This window comes from Anser cygnoides, chromosome 13, assembly GCF_040182565.1.
Source record: "Anser cygnoides isolate HZ-2024a breed goose chromosome 13, Taihu_goose_T2T_genome, whole genome shotgun sequence".
NCBI classification, from domain to species: domain Eukaryota; kingdom Metazoa; phylum Chordata; class Aves; order Anseriformes; family Anatidae; genus Anser; species Anser cygnoides.
This window is the reverse complement of record NC_089885.1, coordinates 17,247,942-17,269,427: the sequence shown is the minus strand read 5'-3', so window position 1 is coordinate 17,269,427 and position 21,486 is coordinate 17,247,942. Positions and strand designations below refer to the sequence as shown.

The window sequence follows — 21,486 nt, the reverse complement described above, 5'->3', positions numbered from 1 at the left end:
AAGTCATTCATCCTTGCACTATGTCAGAAGACTGTAGAAGGACGCATGACAAATAAGACCCCAAACCTGCCTGTTATAGATTACAACCCTTAGTCTATGCCACATCACTTGTGCCTGGACATTATATGATTCTATGATCGTTGGCAGTAGGCTGACCACACTTACTCAATGGACATGTGTATTTCTAGCTAGAAATATTTTGTACATCTTTTAAATCCCCTTTTATTTAATTGTAATTGTTGACAAGTTTCAGTGAGGAGGTAGTGAAGAAATGCAAATAGCACATTTTCCATTATTTAAATATGAATTCATAGGGAGGAGTCATAGTATCTTCAAAAAATTTGTGGATTCCTGTAGAACTTTAAAAATCATTTTTTCTGAGATTCTGTTAAGCATCTACTTTACCACAACAGGCTATAGTCAAGAGTATAGCTCATTTTGATATGGTCTGATACTTGCAATAGAATCTAAAATGAAGTATTCAGTGTTGACACATAAGATTCTACGTAAAGACTGAATAAAGTTCTGTTGTTGAGATATGTAGGCTCTCTCACGTTACTCTTAAGACATGGCATTGAATTTCCAAAGCAAAATGGAAATTGAAAATCTGGCAAATTTTGTAAACCCTGCAGAAGATGCATCTGATTTCAGTAGGCTTTGAATCAATTTAATAGGAAATTGTTTCCCAGATCCTCCACTTTTTACTATACAGGTAAAACAAAATTTGAAGTAGAAAATTGGGTCCTGCACATCAAGTTGCTAGAATACATTTAATAGTATCTTTATAATTCTGTTCCATCCAATTCTGTGACTCTTTTTACTTTTTTTTTTTTTGTACAACTAGTCCAACTGAATGTTGCTGTATGTTTTCTTCCAAGTCTAAAGAGCTATGCTCCATCATTTCCACTGGATAATTTAGTTTTCAATCCCCTTTCCAGAATCACTTTAGTGTAGCGCTCCTGGCACAGAACTTCAGTGCTTTGAGAAGCAATCCATGTGTTTGCAATCTCTACAACAGTTTGGGGATCTGTCAGGATGAGAGAAGCTATGCACTAGAAAGTATTTTACCAGAACAGTTAGAGGATTGCAGTGGTGGTAGGGTTTTTTGGGGAGTTGGTTGGCTGAGGGGGGAAGGGTGTGCTTCTGCTTCACTTTTTTTTTTTTTTTTTTCTGTTTAAATAGCAGAGAAAAATATTTTACATTTTTATCTAAACAAACTATAGAATTACATGGTTTATTATACATATCAATAAAGCAGGACACTTTTTAATAATTAGAAAGAAAATTCTAAAATATTTAGACTAATTCTGATAAATGTTGGCATCTTTATTAGTCGTGCATATGCTGATATAGTCACTAAAAGCTCAGTCCTATACCATTAGTATATAAAGCATTAAATTTTGTTGCAATTCATACATAATTTCCTATTCATCCTTTGTTTAAAAGTTACATCAAACAATGTGAAATAACTCAATATGCAGAAATCACAGTATAAAGTAACCATTGCTGTTACTACTATCTTTGATTACTTGCATGGTAACAATGTATTGAAATGAAGGTCACTTTATGCTACAGAGGTATAGCAAGGAGAGAATTCCTCCTTAACATTGGAAGAACAGTTAATTAAAGACAGTTGGGTCACGAGGAAATAATTGGCTGGTATTACTGAATTTGAGTGATAGCATGAGAGATAAATGCATGTTGTTAATGTTGTAAGATATGAATTTTGAGGCTTGATCTTAAGCCAATTAACTAACAATCTTGGATCAAACTCATGCTATTTGTGTCCCATTTAGTAAATCATGAGAAATCTTATTTCAAACAGGTTTCCTTTTTCTTTTATATACTTTTATTTTCTGTAGCTAGTAGAGGAAAAAGGGTGGTTCACTTTTCCTCGTAGAGTTTTCTAAAACCACATGGCACTGCAGCTGTTATTGCTAACACCTTCAGTGTATACAGCACCTTTCATTTTGGAAGATCCCTGAAGTGCTTTACAGCACTAAATACGGGGATTATTTCTCATACCACTGAAAGTCTGTACCAAAAGTGTTGCACTGAGGGAGCTTGGGGAAAGGGAGCACAGAATAATTTATCCAGCTGAACCTATGAAACACAGGCATTTATGTAGGCCGACAGCCTGCGGTAGCCTGGGCCAGAACGTGCAGAGGGCAATACTCTTTGTAAGTGCTTATTCACGTAAAAATTTACAAAAGCTATAGCCATTGCCCTAGCTTTCTTTCAACATACTGAGTGAAAAAGACAACGCGCAGCCCTGTGCCAGCTCTTACCAAGTAGATTTGCTGTTCCACGGGTGAGAGGTTCCTCAGTGTTTTGTGGTAGTCATAGGTGCTACTTGCGTACCTTGTCCCATGCCTTACACTGGGTGGTGCTGGGGGAACCCCAGGAAGGAGATGGTGGCATGAAGGCAGCTGAGGAGGGAGCCTCCTGCTGTAGGGAGGCTGGTGGCGTCCCCAGGAACCTTCCAGAAGGAGGCAGTGGCCTCCAGAAGGAAGCGCTGTCCCGCCTTCAGGCCTGCTGAGGGGGAAGCATCAGCGGTGATACCGTCCCAGCCTCCCCACAATTTATGCCACAAGGCCTTCCACAGGTAGAGGTGCTGCCTCTGTCTGGGCGTCCAGGTGAGGAAAAAGGATGGGTTTTCCTAAAAGAGGCTGCTGGGCTGTGGAGGGACCGGTAAGCCCTGAAGCCAGCTGAGCTCTGGCGCGCCTCTCAGGAAGAAACTGGCCTGCCAGGACAGTTAGTGGAGAGATGTCTACTTATTCTCTATTTCTTTTTTCTTTTTTTCCCCCTCTCCTGTAACAGGTGTGTGATTCTGACGTATTCCAATAAAACTTCTGTTCGGGTGGTTTGGTTCTACCCTCGGAAAAGCCCTTGCTGTCCGATGTTATCTTCTCATAGGAGAATCTTTTGTGTTACATACTGCAAATTTTTATTTGTGTTGTGTATTTAGGTGGGGAAAGTAGCTAAGAATATGATTACTTTCCTAGCTTTGGACTTATATACAACTTAAGAGACTGTTTTTTCCACTGTTGTAATTTGTGTGTGTGTGCATGGCATTCTTACAGCTTCCAGGGTTGTGTTTAAATTTGTTATTTATAAATATTTATTCTTTTTTATTGCATCCATGTGTTACATGTGACAACTTTGGACAAACAGGCTGTTTATTGGTGAGAATTGTATGCCAAAATATGGAAAACCTCTTTTGTGATATGCTTTATATTTTAAACTTTTGATCGGTACCTTCTAGTTAAAATCTCATTTACATTTAAGCCATCTATTAAAAGGACAAAAAATCCCATCTGAAAATGGGTAGGTGCACTGCTAGTGAATGAAAAATGTTTAGTTTCTTATCTAAGCGATTCCACGAGAATCTTAAATCTTTTTTTTTTTTTTTCTTTATTTTGTAAACCTTTGCTTAAAGGCAGTGGATTGAACAGGAAACATTTTGCTGCTGTGAAGTTTTCTCAAGAATAACAGAGTGAATGTGAAATTGCCTGAACTGTTTTATTCTTATGCTTATTTTCTTCATTGTCAGTAATATAAGTTCTTTGATTATTAGCTAGTTATTAATTATAATTGTAATTGAATACATTAATTAAGGACTGCATAAGCGTATGAAGTTTGTATGTTTGAATGTGTTCGTTCACGAGCCTTACAGAATTAGAAATGGAACAGAAGTGTCCATTTCTAGACAGACAGAGGGGAAGCTGGAATAAACAAATCCTAAAATATGTTTTATAAACGCTTTGTTACTGTAATCTCCTGGGCCTATGTCATGCGAGCACACTGAGAAGATAATAGAGGTAAAGTTCAGCACCTCCTTTCCTTTCAGGCTTGTAGGAGTACTCCAAGGACCTTTTAAAGAAATCTGAGAGTTAACTTCACAGGATGCCTGGGCTTTGGGGAGTGTGTTATGCTGAGATAGAGAGAAATTGATGGAAATATGAAAGCTTAAGACTAAAAAGAAGATTTATAGAAAGAGTAAGGTTTTGGTATTAATTGAAATTTAATACATGAATCCTTATACCCAGGGGACAACTTTTTTTTTTTTTTTCTTTTCAGAAACTTGATGCAACTAGTGCAATATTGCAGATACCAGGGTTTAACAAGGATTTCAAAATATAAATAGTTTTTCTTTTTATAGTACAAATCTTAATTGAAAGAAAAAAATACTATATTTTTTTCTAAATGTTTTGGGAACAATGTATTCAAAAGTGGAACTTTTGAGAAGTTTATGTTAATTCAGTTACATTGTCTCAATGTTTTGAACTGAAGGGGGCTGAGGTAAGAAGGGGGCTGATTTCTGCTAGTCTACAATGACAAAATGTCATTATGCATATGCCTGGGCTCTAGTCAAAATCATATTTACTGTGAGTAGGTAATAGACAATATAGCATTCAGCTGTAAGCAATATTTCCATTTTTATTCAGAAATACTTGAATAGTTTAGTAGACACTGTGAAGTGTATTTTTTCTATTCAATAATGAAAGTTATTAACTGGCAGCAAGTCAATAATGCAAAATGCATTATGTATGAAACAGGTGATCTTGACAATCACTGCTTCAAAGGATTTGACACAAGTGACTAAAATCAGATTTACTTTCTCTTTTGAATAAAAATGCATTTGAAGTTGAAATACATCCAATGATCACATATGTTCATGTAATTTCTTTTTGTGATACCACATGCTCTTGCCATTAGCTTATGGATGATATTTCTTTGCTTTAGTAGAGATTTAATTTTCAGATTTGAGGCATGAACAGATTTTCAAGGAATAAAACTAGAGCAAATTTCACTTAATGCAAAAAGGTGTTCATGTGTTGAAAAACAAATAAAAAAATAAGAAAATGACATTGCAAAAAAATCAAGTTACTAATAGTATGATTCACATTGTTTTTGAAAGTTTGTCATGCTCTACAATTTCAAATATATATTCACTAAAACTCAATGTTGTGTTAGCTTTGGAGCTGTAAGACTTATTTGCTTTTTTAAATGGTTTACAGTGTTTCTGTCAAAGAAAATATATAGCGGTGCTTATCATCAGGGAGATCTTCACCTTTTTTCCCCCCAATATTTCTGTCCTCAACCCTTAGCTTTCTGTGCAGCTCTGGTGCAAAACTTTACAATGCTAATAGCAGGATCTACTATTTCCTAGAGTTGACACTATATAAATAAACTTTATATTGCATATTCTCACAGTTTTCTTAAATAAGTTACAGGGTATTTTAAATATATTTACTGAGTGATTGCTAGATGCGTTTTCCCAAACATGGATTGTGCTTACCATTTTAGTAAAACAGTTTGACAGGGATTAATTTGGAACAATTAAAAGAAATTACTGTTTATGCCAGATACCAAAGTGATTGAGTTCAGTTTGTCCGTACAGCATAATTACTGCCTGTTGTGTATTTGTGGTTTTGCTCACTGTTTCCAACATCTCGATACAAGTTTTAATAAGCACTCTTCCTATTAGTTATAGATTAGTCTCAGGAATATGTAATTCAGCTTCAGTAAGGAGATACAAATTTCTTGGTTTACACACCTTGACTGCTTCTTCTTGTGGCTGCAGAAATCTGTCCTTTGCATGTTAACTTGTAATTTCTTTAGCTAAGGAGTATTTCTTAGCATGGGGGGAAGGGGTGCGTTAGGAGGAAGGAAGCAAAAATAAACCTAAAAATACTCTGTTTCTAAAGCAGTGAAGAGTGAATCAGGAGAGCATGGAACGGCAGAAGCAAGTTGTTTCACGGTCATTTAATTCTTTTGTTGACTTCAATGGGTGTTAGGTGGTGTTTTCATCTGGTGATAGGAACTTTCAGTTTCATTTTGTTCATCTCTGGAAAAAAAAATCATATTAAAGAAACATCATTGAAGTCAGTACCATCACGCTAATAAAAAATAGATCTAAGAATAAATCAGTCCTTTAGTGGATTTAGAGTAAAATCGTATGAGGGAATGAATTTGAAAGTCTTGAGAATATAGCAAATTGTCTGTTCCTCTTTGAGGTAGGTCTTTCTCTTTGAATATGATCATGAAGTATATTATGTAGGGAGTGCATTAGGTGGAAAAATACTGATGGCTGCAAAATAATTTCACTTTGAAACAGTTCAGAGTGTGAAAATGAGTTAAAGATGTTTGTCATCGTTTGCTTCTTTGGTGTTAAAAAGAAGAGGGAGATTCCTGCCAGGCTATAGCTTTAGAGTGTTTCTTCTTGTCATCAAAAATGGTAAGAAATACCAGTAAAAGCTTTACTTTTATTTTTTATTTTTAAAGGGAAAAAAGAGAAAAACAAGTTAACCGCCATCAAAACCAGTCAGTCTGAAGTAAAATATTGTATGTATGATGATGAGGGTAGACATTGCTGTATTCAGCTATGTTAGTGACTTACACCTAAAAACAAAACAAACAAACAAAACAAAACACAAACCAAAAACCTGTGGTACCAGAAAACAGTCCTAACGGTCTAGCAGCTGAGATTTACAGAATAAAATTGAAATCTGTATCAACATCAAACAGGATTCAGCAATTCAAAACCTCTGAAATATAGTACAGAACTGTTTCATTGTCAGTGGGCACTTCAGAGGGAGCCTTTCTGAACTGGAATAGTTACAAATAGCTCAGTCTTCAGTTAGATAATATCATAACCATGCTACTGTCTGAAAAAAGAGAGTCCATGTCATGGGGATCTTTTGCTTTGAGGAACACTGTTTTAACATAGCGATTTCAATACTCCTATTTAAGGGTTCAAGGGTTGCTAGCAGCAAATGAAAGGGATATTATATTGAAAAGTAGTGGTATACTAGCTAAATTAGTCTATGTAATTAAAATAGTTCGGGAATATGAAGATAAGAATGGGAGTAATTTTCAGGGTTTCTTCTCTATTGTGATTTTTCAATATTTAGATACTGTAGCCGTTGTGAACTTCAATGTAATATTCCCAATTTATTTAAACAGCCTATGCTCCTTTTTTTCCTCAAAACTTGTTGCAGTTACAAAATATTATCAAATGTTATTTATTCATACTCTAAATCATGTCTGAACCTAGGTATCAAGAAATAGTGCTGCTTCTACAGTTGGCCTCTTCACTGCATTTGCTACTTCTCTGTGATTTTCTTAAGTAAGAACTTGCAATCCAGTCCCGTATTAAGGGACCAGATTGAGCCTTGTGTATAAAGAACATATTTAGATTCTACCTTCACATCATACTCCATTAGGTACTTGTAGGTTTTATATTCTCTCTACTTCTGAAGGTAGATACGATTTGACAACTACAAAAAGAAGATAATAATGAACAATGATAATATGTGGATTGTCATTATTAGTTAGTATATCGGACAAAAAAGCAGGTGCATTTAAGTGCATAGATGCTCAGATGAAAGAGCCAATTTGTAATTTCTTTTTTCCCCTCCTACCTTCCATTCTGTCCATCTGGTCCATTTGCCTTTCTAGTTCAGAAGTCAGCAGTACAGACACCAATGAATTCTTTTGAAAGCTGGGAAAATGGCTTGGCAAGCTTATTGTTACCTCCTGTTAAACAGTTTCGTTTGTTCTTATTTTGTATTTTTTTTTCATTTTATAAGTGTTGGTGAATGTTGGAGCTTATGACAGGTGTTTCAGACTTGAGCCACTCTATTTAGTCTTCTGTGTATTTTTTATTTTTTATTTTGCCTCAATGTTTCGGTCATCAAGAAAGGTTTTTTCCACACAACGTACTGTGACTGACCTTCTACTCAGTTCCTTTCTTTTTTCCTTTTTGTATTTTTATCTTGCTTGTCTTTCTCAGTTCATCTCTTTTTCTACCATCTGTTACCGTTCGCATGCTCTCTTTTGACAATTTCACTTAATGTCCCATTTTCGTTGACTGTGTCATCCTTATTTGCGGTTTCTTTAGCCTTTCATTTTCTTCTAGGATTTTAGAATTCTAGAAATGCTCAGATTTCGTAAATGTCTTTCAGAATGATGCTTGGTTGCTAGAGAGTACCTCCTGCTCCTCTCTTCTTTGCATTGCCGTTGCCATAGTATTCCCATCAGTGCTATAACACAAATGACAGACAACTTACAGCTATAACTACATAAATAGGTTGCTTAAAGAACAACACTTTTCCCATGGTATAAGATGTTCATCATATGTCTGAACAGAAGACTTGAGTAATGTTGCTCCCCCCATTAAAGGGCCACAGGTATAGAATAGTTCTTAAAGGTTCAAAGCCGTTCCTAGAACTGCTTAGAAAGGCAGGTAAAGACCATTGGAAGACAGTTTATTATCCAGAAGTTCAAGAATGATAAGTCATTGCTGGTTGTTTTCTTTATCTTAACACCAGACAGTTTTCTACTAAACTCCTAACAGTGCATGCTACATGTCTATGCCATTTAGTTTTTCAGGAAAATCTACAGGGATAACATACATTAGAAAAAGTTATGTTAGTATTTATCTCACATGATTTATAATAATGGTCTTCTGTTATTTCCGTGTTTTACTATATATTTTTTTAATGCAAAATAAATACAGTTTTTATAGAATGGTTCAGGCTTTGTCTCATTTTAAAAAGAAAAATATGCTAGTAATGTAATATGAGGAAATTCCACCTCACAGTTTTCCTGACTGACCTCGAGTCTTTTTTTGTTGTTATATTGTAGTCCCTGGAACCTCTACTGTGGCTTAAACTGGAGTTAATGGAGTTCTTATCAGTTAATTTTAAATTTAAATTATTTACTGGTACTATCAGGAATTTCAGACTTGATTTGGAAAGCTTTTTTCATGAACCCTTTAGAATTTTTGACTTGTACTCACCCTGAAATTGTTTTCTAAAACTTTCTTGATTAAACACAAACTTTTGTTTCTAGTGCAATTAAAATTCCCTGTATCCTCAAAACTAGAGAGAGAGGAGCAGACTAACATTAATAACCTTGTTAATAATCAAAAAACATACTATATAAATTTATTTGGAAGATATATATACATGTATATGCAATATTTTTAATCAATTATTATGATTTATAGACAATTCTTCTATCAATGATTCTTCTATCAGAATAATTTGGGATAGGGCAGAGAATTCGGTTTATTTCTAAATTTGTTTCATTTAAATGCACAGAAATGAACTGTAGGCTTAAAATATTACTCCATGGACATCAGGATCCCTTTTTAGTATTTTTTTAGTTTAACTTCTAATAGAGAAGGAAAAATTGGCATAATGGTGCCAGTTAGTGCCAATAGTACGTGCAGGACATGCTGCCATTCTGAAATTTAGTTTTGAGGAAAAGGTTTAAATATCAAGTGTTCACAATAACCCATACATTTTTGTTGCTGTTTTGTCTGGAAACAATGTAAAAATAAAAATATATATAATATATGTATATATAAAAACTATAGTCAATACAGAAATTACTTTTCTGAAATAAGATCTTTCTGCAGTTTGAATGCATGTGTGCAGCTCCTTTAGCAGGTGTGATAATTGTTAGAGAAGTGCTGACAAATAAAATGCACACAGTTAAAAATATTATTAGTCAGCCTAATATATTTGTACAATATCACCACAGTTCTTTCATTAAACTCATGCTGCTACCATAGTGTTACTGTTAATGATAATCAGTATCTGCTGATGACTTCCCTATTTACATATTTAAATGGAGTTTAATATTGTAATGGATCTATAAAATGGCTGTTCGTAGAACACTGTTTCTTCACTCCTGAATACCTGTTCGATGTTGTATCATGTTGACCTACTGAAGTACTGCAAGTAAGTCAGTGAATTACTAAAATAGTGCAGGTAATGCAGTACCTGTGCCACATAAACTGCATATCCAGTTCTCACCGCTGTCAGTAATCTTATTCAGGTTAATTGAATTACTCCAGTGAGTAATGCGTTTTTTCATAAGCGAAGACTTGCAGGATTGGATTTTTCTTTCATGTTGTTCCTTATGTATAATCACAAAGCCAGAAAATGCTTTGCAGTTAAATCCTGTTGCTGTGCAAAGATACACCTTGCAGATCTGGTTGGAATGTTACAGGAAGTTACTCTTATTTAAAAGCAGGTTGCAGAGTTGAAATGGAATAACTATATTAGTGTTCCTAATCTGTCTCACTGTAAAGTCAAATGTTTTAATTTAAATTACCATGGAAGTGATACTGCTGAAAGGCAGTAAGTAAAGGGTGAAGGCAATTACTGGCTTCAGTAATTTCTTAAACAACTGCAACTTGGTCCATGGGAGTAAATCCCTCTGTGCTATGACACAGAGAATAAAATCAGAAGAGGAAGGGGAAAGGTTATTTTTTTTTTTTTTACCTGAACAATGGAAAGAATGTAGGTGTGCTAATACAGCTATATTTGAAAAAGACACTAAGCTGGTAGGAGCTGAAATTTCACTAACTAAAAAATTATTTTTAGAAAGAACTCTTGAATGCTTACCTTACAAAAATACTGTTCTAGATTATCTTAAATTCTACAAAGGCAGAATGGTGTAAAGATTAGGCAAAGCAGCACGTTCTATACATGGAGCTATATGGTGTGTTTTTCTCCAGAAGTTGTCAGCTGAAGGCATTTATCTGTATGTACCTATGTCATCCCCTTCTGTTTCTGTCTTTGCATAAATTTAAGGTTGTTAACAATCTTGACATGAGAATATATTGTTATTCAGAAATTAGATTGAAAAGTACAAAATGGTATTTTCTTCAGCCCTAAATAAACCTGTATCTCATTTTAAACGTGTTGGTATCTCAGAGTATTTAGTTCATATAGGAGCAGATTTCACCAGATTTACAATTACGTAACATTTCGTTCAGTTCAGTCTCCAGTAGATACATTAAGTACTGTCACATACCAGAAGGGAAATTATTCCTGTGCAGTCTGTCTTTTATTTATTTATTTATTTTAATCAAAGAAAGCAAAAGAAATCCCACTGTCTTGGAAATTATCCAAGTATTATAGCAAGTACCCAAGATAGAGATTATTTACTGGTATGGTGGGCTGTTGGAGAACTGAGACTGACACAGGGTTACCCTTGGTGCTAGGAAAAATCTTTTAGCCTTATTGCTACGTTGAACAGTTCCAGTGTTTGCTGTGCTCCTTCTTTGTTAGAATTTGTCCACTGTTGTGGTTTTAGACCCCTAATCCAAATTTCAATGAATTGAATGGTAGCATTTCTGTTTATTTCTAAAGCTCAAATTGGATCTTGTCTCCTTAGAGAAAAGGACTGCTGTATTAACTGTCCCTTTGCTAGAAAGACTTCCACCAACTGGTGGCTGAAGTTCACTATCTGCATAAGGTTTTCTTGCTAGTTTAAGCTCCTTTAATAAAAATAACAGCAAAGAAATCTGGTGAACAAATATAATGAAATTTTGTCAGTGCAAAACTTGGGGGCAAATTAAGACAAGTATTCTTGGTTTCCCATCTCTAAGCAAGTGGTATAAAAAAATCTTGTTCTCAGCAGATGGTTGCTTGCAAACTCCTTGCCTACATTTTTCCTTGGAGACAAGAAATTGAGGATAAAGTGGCAGAGGGTTCAAAGGAAGAGGTTTTCTTAAGGAGAAAAGAGAAATCTAATGGTGGAGAAAGAAATAATGGTTTATCTTTGTTTTTATTTATTTGTTTATTAAGTCTGCTCCAGTTCTAAGATTCCTACCTCAAGTATTTAGGAAGCAGATGGAAGTAGAAATATGTGCAAGAGATTTTATGTTTTCTGAAGGATTGTTAAGTCAAATCTCATTTTAGTAATTGGGTTTTCAATCAGTTCAGTTTATTTGTTGTAGAAAGAGCAGTCCTTTCATATCTTCATCATTTGAAAAGCACAATATTCTGTAATTTTTAAAATATTTTCTCTCTTTTCCTTTTTCCAGCTACTCTTGGTGTTCTACACAAATATTCATTAGTCATTCTGGAAATGGACTTGCTGTCTGGAACCTACCTCTTGGCAGTCTTATTAGCCTGTATTGTATTTCAATCTGGCGCACAGGAGAAGAATTATACAGTGCGGGAAGAACTGCCTGAAAATGTCCTCATTGGCAACTTGCTCAAGGATCTTAACTTAACGCTGGACCCAGATGTCCCCCTTTCCTCACCGTTACAGTTCAAGCTTGTGTATAAGACTGGGGATGTACCGTTAGTACGGGTGGAGGAGAACACTGGTGAGATATTCACAACTGCCAACCGCATAGACCGAGAGAAGCTGTGCTCTGGCATCTTTAGTGAGAATCGCTGCTTCTATGAGGTGGAGGTTGCTGTTTTGCCTGATGAAGTTTTCAGACTGGTCAAGATCAGATTCCTAATAGAGGATATAAATGACAATGCCCCACTCTTTCCATCAACAGTTATTAACATCTCTATACCTGAAAACACAGCAATTAATTCTCGCTATTCTGTTCCATCTGCCGTTGATCCCGACATTGGTGTGAACGGTATTCAACATTATGAACTTCTTAAGGTGGGTTTCTTCCGTTCTTCTGTGTTATTGTCTGTCTTTGTGTTACTGCTGACCAACAGATACTACCAACTGATTACCAGTTGTCATCAAAACATTAGAAATATGAAGCTGTTTACTGTAGTAGTGGTGCACTGTCTTGAAATGTTAACCTGAGAGCATTATAGTGCATCTTATATTCACTTTGTAGAAAGTTGTTTATGTATGTGTATCTGTGTAACAGTGTGAAACATGCACATCTTCATTAACTTTCAACCAGCAAAGTATTTGTACAACTTTGGCTAACAATCTTCTTGAGCCACCAAAAATATGTTCTGATCACCACCAATGTGACAGACCTGAATGGAACAGTACATTGCAGTGTGTTTGTGTCTCCCTCTTGTGTGACTGTTAAATTTGAGCAGTAGAATTTAAGCAGAAGATTATGCGATGTGTTTGTTCTGTCATAGAGAAGCCATCAAACAGCAAGACAGACTCTTCTATTCTGGAATAGCTGATCTGTATACCAACGAGTTATAGTAGAATGGAAAGGAATCCAATTATCAAAGTAGTTTTGTAATGTTTGGTCAAACATCGTGTTTGAGTAGGAGAAACTCCAAGATATGCCTAAATGCAAGGATAAGAGCGCCAGTGGCCTAGTAAGAGCAGATATGTCATATTCTAGCTTTTACTCTTTCTATCTAATGACAGGAAAACTCTGGAATTAAGGAACAAAAGAACATTTAGAAGTTAGAAGTTAGCATGTTCCAACAGCTGGGAAAGGTTTGAAAAGGTGTGAGGTTTGAATTTACTTCCGTAGAGAGTACAAGGAAGAAATGTATCCTAAAATGGTTGTGTTACGACGTGGGAAGCTGAAAATGCCTTTACTTCCCTTGATTTGGAGTAGGAAACTAATGGGTAGTTAGCAATCAGATACCCTCATCACTGATTGCAAGAATACAGAATATGCAGGCCATTATATTGCTTGATTGACTTGACAGCAAATATTCACTAATACCAGTACTTACTAGCAATTTAATAAAAATAAAACGCTGCCTTGTTTTAGGTCCGTTAAATTGCTTATGGTCTCAAGTGGTCTTGACAGTTCAGAGGCCAAGTAGTGACAGATTCTTTCAGAATACTGCATGCTGCTCACTTCTGGTGAGCTTTTTAAAATAACATATTGGTCTGTCCGTTCTCTTTGTAGTCTAGAAATTTGAGACTTTTAAAGAATTTACTTTTTTAAGCAAAGACCTCAGTGTTTAAAAGTTTTTAACCTGAGTTACAATGAGAGTAGACAGACCTACACATTATTTTAGATAGATCGCCCAAAGTGTCCGACAGGATATCATCTTCTCTATTTGGCATTTTAACTGAAAATCTAGGGAATGGATAACAGCATATTAAATAAATAACAGTAGGAGTAGAAAATACTAAAAAAAAAAAAAAAAAAGCCGGGGCTACAGACAAAACGTGGCAAAATAATACACCGTCTACATGGACAAATGTTAGATAATTTATCCAAGGAAAAAATGCTGTTATTGTAGGATATCAAGAAACACAAAAAATAGCAAAATCATGAGTTCCTGGGTTTGAATGAGCAACATTTTAGGTCACCACAATAGCAGCCTTGTTTTATGTGTTTGAGTTGTGTGTTTATTCATTTTTGGATTGTGTCAGAAACAGAATGTAAGAGATCAGCAGAAGAATATCACACAAGTGGGAGCTCATCTAAAATACAACCTACAGCTCTGTACATCTCTTTACCAAAAATAGTTTAGGGTGCAAGGCCTTGTCTAAAGATCAAATGTGACATGAGGTGGTCTGCCAAAGAGAGCGGTGCAAATAACTCTTTTTTTTTTTTCCCCCATTTACTTTGGTATTTGAATAATAATAAAATAAAACCAGTTATACATTTATTTATGGTTTTTTTTTCTGAAAAACCTTTTTTTAACAAATAATAAGGGAAGAGAAGGTGATGTGGATGAGGACACGTACTGAAAGTTGTGAATTCTTGTGCTAGATGTGCTGCAACGAAAAAAAATTGTAAATTCACAGCCCTACAGACAGATCGCCTAAAGGAATTAATTGCATTTTTCTCTTGCATGCCTGCTTGTCAGGTAATTCTTGAGTTACGGATTCACTGTCTTTTTAAGGCAGCAATAGCTTGGAAAGTATCCCTGAATCCAAGAAGCAGTTTATGACAGCCAGATACCGTTTGGAATAATAACATCACTGCATTATTCCATTCAGGCCCTAGTAGTTTTTATGAAGTTAATGCCAAAACTGACCATATAAGTAGGAGAAAAAAGTGGTAGGAGGGAAGGATTCTGGTGAGCAGGCAGGGAACACGGCATATATACAAAGATCCATTCATCACTGTGGAAGAATAAGGATATGAAAGAGGAAAGGAAGAGTAGTGCATGCGAATCCTTTCATGGTTAACCCGAATGCCAGGAGCCAGAATGACAGGCACACCAAAATGATGTTGCTTGCCTTTTCTCCCAAAATGCTGCTTGAACGTTTGTTATTCCATGCCGGTTTTGGGGGTGCACTGTGAAGATACGCGTGTCTTCTGGCCTTTGATACATGTTAACCTTTTCCTTCATTTTATAATCAGCATACAGAAAAGTGAGGAAACTGCAGCGCATAAAACTGCGCAGTGTGAATCTAGCAGGGCTGATGTGGCAGCGTTGCGGGCTGCTGGGGAAGCACCTGATAGCGAGGTGGTGGGCAGGGCCCTGAACCTGGAGGGCCGCAGAGAAGTGGGAGGTGATCAGGTGGGCAAGTCACTTCACAGGAGCACACAGGCTGATGCTCTAATGTGGATACAGCAACAGAGAGAATATGTTGATCTGTACTTTAGAGAAATTAACGTCAAATTAACAGGCTGTGCAATAAAGAGGAAGCTCTTCAGTTATATTTCACTTTTAAAAAAGTTTAGCTAAAATGGACTTACAGTCTGTATGGAGCCAGGCCTATTCTCCAGGAAGATAAAGAGATTTTTGCCATACCTGTTTTTGCTAACTACAAACACATCTGAAAAGTTTAGAGGTCGTTAGCACACTTTCAGCAACTCTATTTTGTTCGGAAGAAAACATTTACATGTTACAGTATTTCCTCACTCTGTTACTCAGTGCTTATGTTACTGCCCCCCTCCTAGTATGGAAAAAAGATTTCATGTAGTTGTTGTATTCTGTTTCTTTTGCAAAATAGATCGTTAGCGAATTATAAGGCCTTTTTACTTTGTAACTGACTTTATTTGAATCTTCTGCCTCTTTCTAAAAATCCTTTTAAGTAGAAGAAAACAAAGCCAAAGAAATTGTGCACAGTATTACACAAGATCATAATCCTCTGCTGAGGTGCCCAAAGCTGACAACAGACAGAATAACTTTAAGGGTTCACATGAAAAATGGTAAACGTGTTTATTATGAACAAGGCAAGGGAGAGTGAATTTAGTTGGAAATGATTTAAAGATAAAAGAAAAAGCATTCAGAATGAGCAATTGCGCTAAGTCTAGATAGGAAGAAAAGATGGCATAACACTGATAGTAGGAGAAGGTGATAGAAGGGGCAGCTAAGACAGATGGTGACATAGTTCAGGGAAAAAAATGGCCAGATAAGAAAGCAACGATTTTGTCTCAGTTGAGTATAAACTGGGAAGAATAGGGAAAAAGAAAGACATTAATGAAGAGAAGTAATATGTTAAAACAGGAGGATGAAAGAGCAGAATTTAATTTGAAAAGTTAATCAGTAGTGACTTCTGATTAATGATGAATCTACAAACACTACATATTTTTATGAATGCATGGCATGTAATATGATATGTACGTAAATATAGTTTATTCCAGATTTTTTTTTTTGTCTGAGGCCTTTGTTGCCAATGCCAAGGTGATCCAGTCCTCAGAGGTCTTCCGTGATGAGTGGGAAGTGAAGTAGGTTTGTCTTTTGTCCTCTGTATCTTTTCTTGATCATCTGCAGTCTTTTGCGTTCCCCTCTCCGCCCCTCTAACTGGGGCTGTTTCCTCTGACATTCGTTACCTTGCTTTGGTTTTGAGAGTCCTCCTTGTTGTGTATCGGGCAGGCTGCCTGGCCTGTTTGCAGTCCCTTCCGCGTGTTTGGTTCTTTATTCTTGCATCACTTGGCCTCCTCCCGTGTGCAGCTAGACAGGTCTACAAGCCTTGGTTCACATCCTCCAGGTGGTCACATTGCTGACATACGTAACTAAAATGTTTACACATTGTGTCTGGTAGTGCCACCACAGGGTTAGAGGTAGGCGCTGTCATTCATGGCGCTGCTTCAGGATGGGTTTGTGTTCAAGGTAAGCTGTAGTATAACCCAATTAATACACTTAGGATTTACAAGTGTCGCAAGCTTCTGCTTTGACCATAACGATTTTCATGTGAAGCATTTCTTTATTCTCTTAGCTGTTAAAAAGGGGGGCTGTTTCAGAACAGTTTTTGAACAGGCTTTCAGCGTGGAGCACTGTAATGGAAAGTCACCTTTGTTTGCCCGTTTTAAATTTGTATTATTGATTCCTGAACGTTTCTTTTTGACCAGCTGTACCACATAAACGACATGGTGCATGGTTGCAGGAATACCCAGGTAGTGGCAGACTAGAGTGAAGGCAGAACTCCGCACTTACAGGGGCAGGGCGTTTTATTCCGAGAGCTAAACTTGTGTTCCGTCAGGTTGCTGCTTTCTTTAATCTGTGTCTGCCTGGGGGAAATTAGATTGGCGATACTGCTAGAGCTCCATTACTCCTACCTGCTCAAATATTATTCTTGTATTTACCTATCATCAGATGTAGCTGGTGGATTCCTTCTAGAATTATATAATAATCTTTTTGTAGCTGTCAGTTCATACCTCTGGAAACTGACAAAATAGATTCTTACTCAGTCTCACAACACGTCAGTCTTGCCTCTGATGAGGAGTTACCTCTTGCTACTGTAAATCATCTCTTGTGATGTCTTTTAGTATAAGCTTTCCCCAGTTTCTGATACAGTTTGTCAATTTCTTTACCCATGGAAGATGGCGATCATGAATCTTCATCAGATTTTTAGACTGCTTTTGAAACAAGGTTATTTCTGAGCCTCACTGGAGTTTGGGATCAAGTAACTTATGTCACTGCTTGTCTGTGACAATGGAGAATGGAAGGAGATGAATTTTATGTAAAATGAAAGCCAGGAAGTTAGTTAAATCAAAATTACGGAGTGGGATTAGATTTGTAGTTAATTCAGACCAAAAAGTAGGATTTATGAAATCACTGTTGAAAATGATACCGTAAACAGCGATACAAATGTGATAGACAAAGAGACTAACAATGAAGGAGGGCAACAAAACTTCTCTGTGGCCTGTTTGCCTTTTAAAGTTATACCAATACCTAGTGGTTGAGTGCCGTGGAGAGAAGGGAGGGAATCCCAGTTCACGTCCCTGCGAGCACAGTGCACAGCGACACAAACAGAACCTGTGGATACCTCCCCGCTTTGGGACACCTTAACACCGGCGGTCACTCACCAGAACTTCTACATCGACCCAAGCATCGGTTGTTCAAACCCTCTGGCTTCTGTCCTTTTTTATGCTTTCATTTCTTTAAATGGAAGCTGAAGCAGCAACCCTTACTTTGCTCTCAAACCATGTTTGAATGAGGGAGCACACCACAGCTAATCACGCTGAAATTAATGCAGATGGTTCTTCTGTGTAGGCTTCACCAGCGTGAGAGGACAATGGAGGGGTATATTGTCCCTTTAAATAGGTCACAAAAAGCCTGGGGTGGTTGCTATCAACATCTGCCTTCTGTGCAAAAACTGCCAAGATGGAGCTTTTTCCCCATGTAAATGGACCTTTATTACTATTGTCAGGTCTTACTGAAAATCGCTGTTAGAGACTAGTAAGATGAGGTAAGCTCCAACTACATTATTCTGCTGTTATCAAAAATCCTTTGTAAATTTGTAGAACCCACTAGTATCAAAGTATTTTGTAATACAAGTGCAGACAATACAATGTGCAGACTTTGCCTGTTAGCAGTTTCCTTAAGATATAAAACCTATTTTGAAATAACGAGACGTATTTTGAGTAGAATAGAATAGAGAGTTTATCCAGCTTTCAGTTTAGGTGAAAATTTTTGAGTGGGTGGATAAGAAGACGTGAGCTGACGTAAGCTATAAAATGAGATGCAGAAACTTGAAGGATGCTTATGAGTGCTATGTGACATCCTAGTGTCTTGAAAAGCTCCCCTGCAAATTTACGGAAGGACAAATGACTTTCATTTTGATCTTATTTTTTATTGGTAATCATAGGAAAAGTTGGAAGGTGGGCTGTGGGAGGAATTTGATTTATAAGAATCTGAGAGTAGTATTCTTATCCCTTAAGTCTGTCGCTATCCTTGAAAATACAGTGAATGTATTTGCTTCTCACCATTTTCCAGTTACTTAACTTCAGGTATGTAAGGAAATTTTATATATATATAAAAAAAAAAGTCTTCCCTTTATTTAGCTCCCTTACCTCAAAGCCTTTTAACTTCAATCTTCGATCTTTCCATCAAAACAATATTTTCATTATTTTATTATGTTTTTCAACATCCACCTTCCTACAAAGCCCTCCCTCCATTTACACATTTTTATTATTACATGAGTATGAAAATGTGTAATCCTTATGGGAAGGTTTTGTAGTAGAGTAAAAAATATTGCCTAGTAGTAATTTGTCTAGAGAGATCTGGACAGTTAAGTGATCACCTATGAATATTGTTTTGAAATAGTCACTGGATTTTATTTTTAAAGGGGAAAATAATCTGATTTGCATTCTTATAGCTGTGAATCTGTACTACCAACTGGTGGTAGTTTGATTCCAGTGAGTCAAGAGTCAAGGTAATTGCTTCTTGTTGGTTGATACAAGGCTCCTTTAGGGTGGTTTATGGCATCACTACTGTAAAACTGTCAGGCTTCATTATCCTGACATCCCTTTGGGGGGTTGACTGAAGACTGGAGGAGAAAGTCTTGCTTCCAGGCACAGTAAGTTCAGCGAGCTAGGGTGAGGGACAAGTTGGTGTATCTTTTTGCATTCAAGGCTCTGATTTTCACACTAGCTGTCATGAAACAATAATATATAACTTAGCACGTCTCTGTGTGGGCAGGATGATAGACTCAAGCTGGAAGGCACAAATCCGTCAAATGGAGATCTTCAGTTCATCTATCTTACATGAATATTATCTTTTGCTGATGTCCAGACAGATCAGTATGTTAGTTAACACAGATATGGTGATGCTTTTTGAGCATAATAGACTAGGCATTTGCTTACATAGTCCTCTTGAAACCAAGCGTATAAGAATAGTTAGAAATAAGTACTGCATCCCTGTTAAACTCTTCCAAAAAAAACGTGTAAATACTTCAGTTTCATCTATATGGACAGAAATAGTCAATTAAAAATGTATAATGCTCTCAACTAATCCACAGTAAAGCAGTAACAAAAACAAAGAAAAATCAGGTATCTCAGTAAAACTATAGTTAAGTTTGCATATGTGTATGGTACTGGAATAGCAAACAGGAGTGTCAAGGAAAATTTTTTAAAGTGTTGCTTACTGTTAAGCAGTTATATTGAACTGTTCTCCTTCAAATAGTGAATTTTGCCATGTTTAACATACAATGGCAAAGTAACACACCTATGAGGAAAATGTATATATATTAAAAAAAAATCAGTAAATTCATATTTCATGTTCAACTGATTTTTTCCAAACTTGGCTTAATGTTTTTTTTTTTTTTAGGAATATTGTTAAAATCTTCACAGGTTGCCAAAATTTCTAATATCAGAAATACCTGAATTAACTACAGGTGTAAAATACATGGAAGAAATAGTGTTTTCCAAATGTCATTTGTGTTACAAGTTTTAAAGTTAGCTTTTTAGGTGAACTTTTTGAAGGTCTTCGAAAGTTTTAAGCAACAGCGTATGGTGTTTTTAATGTGCTTGTTTGTTTTAGATAGCTGTAACTTCCAAGCTACTTTGAGGAAATAAATTGTTAATAGCTCAAAATAAGTTTGAGTTAACGAGTTGAAGGCTTGTGAGGGTCTCTGAAGCATCTGAATATGGAAAGCTTAAAATATTTGTAAAAATACTGTAGGGTCATTGAAGAGAAGTTTTTCCAACAGTTAATTGTGAAAGAAGTGGCTAAATGTTTCATAAAATACGCAGACAGACAATAAAAATCACTAGGAAGATCGTTCTGAAAGTTAAGTATGAAGCCATGATTGAGCCTTAGTGATCAAGACTTGATTTGATTTTAGTACAAGCTGCCCCGAGTCTTTAATTTGTGTTTGCTTGCTTTAAAATGCTTGCCACTCTTCAGTCACCAAGGGTAAGCAACTATTCTTTTTGTTTGACTCGACCTCTTTTCTACTGGATGTAAGCAGGAAAATGACAATTTTAATCGGATATCAGTACAAAGTATGCTGTTGTTACAATTGCATGTAGATTTCTTGCTTACAAGTATATCACTACTTGGAAAATTAATTTGAGTTATGACAGCAGAAATGTGCGTGCTGTCTCAACATATTTCACGTTCCTCCTGCGGGTTATATTTAAACACATATGTAAGTCAAAAAAAAAAAATTAATTGTTGCCTACTATCATTAGCCTTCCTCATGAGAATCTAACAGCTGAAATTCAGCTTTGAAAAACTGATACTTTCACAGTACGGAATAAAATAAAGGAAGTAAATTTATCAGTAGTTTTTGAAGAGTAAGTGCTTTTATCACTTATAAAAGCAGCTCCTGTTGATTGTTTAACCCATAAAACAGAATGGGTTTAAAAGTTTTTCACATGAGAACAATTTTGAAAATGTTATATAGAAATAAACTCCAAATTTGCCACCAAGGAATTCAGGTGAAAAGAAGGATGCCACTGTGTACTTTGCTAACATTTGCATTAGGATGCTCTTTGATACCTTGCATTGTTGAAAAGTGCAAAGATAGACAGGAGTGACAGATGTATCCAATGGGACTTTTTTTTTTTTTTAAATTTTCTTTCTTAAAATGTTTGTACTAAATTAGAACCTTATTACTAAAGCAAGCATCATCCAAGTGTGA

General features: G+C 36.1%; 1 protein-coding gene and 1 long non-coding RNA gene across 17 annotated transcripts in view; one reads left to right on the top strand and one right to left on the bottom strand.

The window, feature by feature from the left end:
- The window catches only part of LOC106037422 (uncharacterized), a 50,673-nt gene extending 48,248 nt beyond the window's left edge, over window positions 1-2,425 (bottom strand). For all 5 annotated transcript variants that reach the window (XR_007168623.2, XR_001208015.3, XR_007168621.2 and 2 more), the window contains exon 1: window positions 2,289-2,425. This is a non-coding gene — a long non-coding RNA (uncharacterized lncRNA). The remainder of the gene's footprint in view (window positions 1-2,288) is intronic.
- The window catches only part of PCDH11X (protocadherin 11 X-linked), a 490,061-nt gene that overhangs the window by 40,720 nt on the left and 427,855 nt on the right, over window positions 1-21,486 (top strand). For 8 of the 12 annotated variants that reach the window (XR_010834843.1, XM_048077757.2, XM_048077712.2 and 5 more), the window contains exons 1-2: window positions 2,270-2,636; window positions 11,852-12,435. Coding sequence is in view for 11 of the 12 variants with exons in the window: in XM_048077757.2 (XP_047933714.2) it covers window positions 2,585-2,636; window positions 11,852-12,435 (636 nt within the window). In the remaining variant the exon portion in view is untranslated. Of the gene's footprint in view, window positions 1-2,268; window positions 2,637-11,851; window positions 12,436-21,486 lie in introns of those variants that run through there. The other 4 variants (XM_013183306.3, XM_048077703.2, XM_067005160.1 and 1 more) reach the window with 2 other exon arrangements.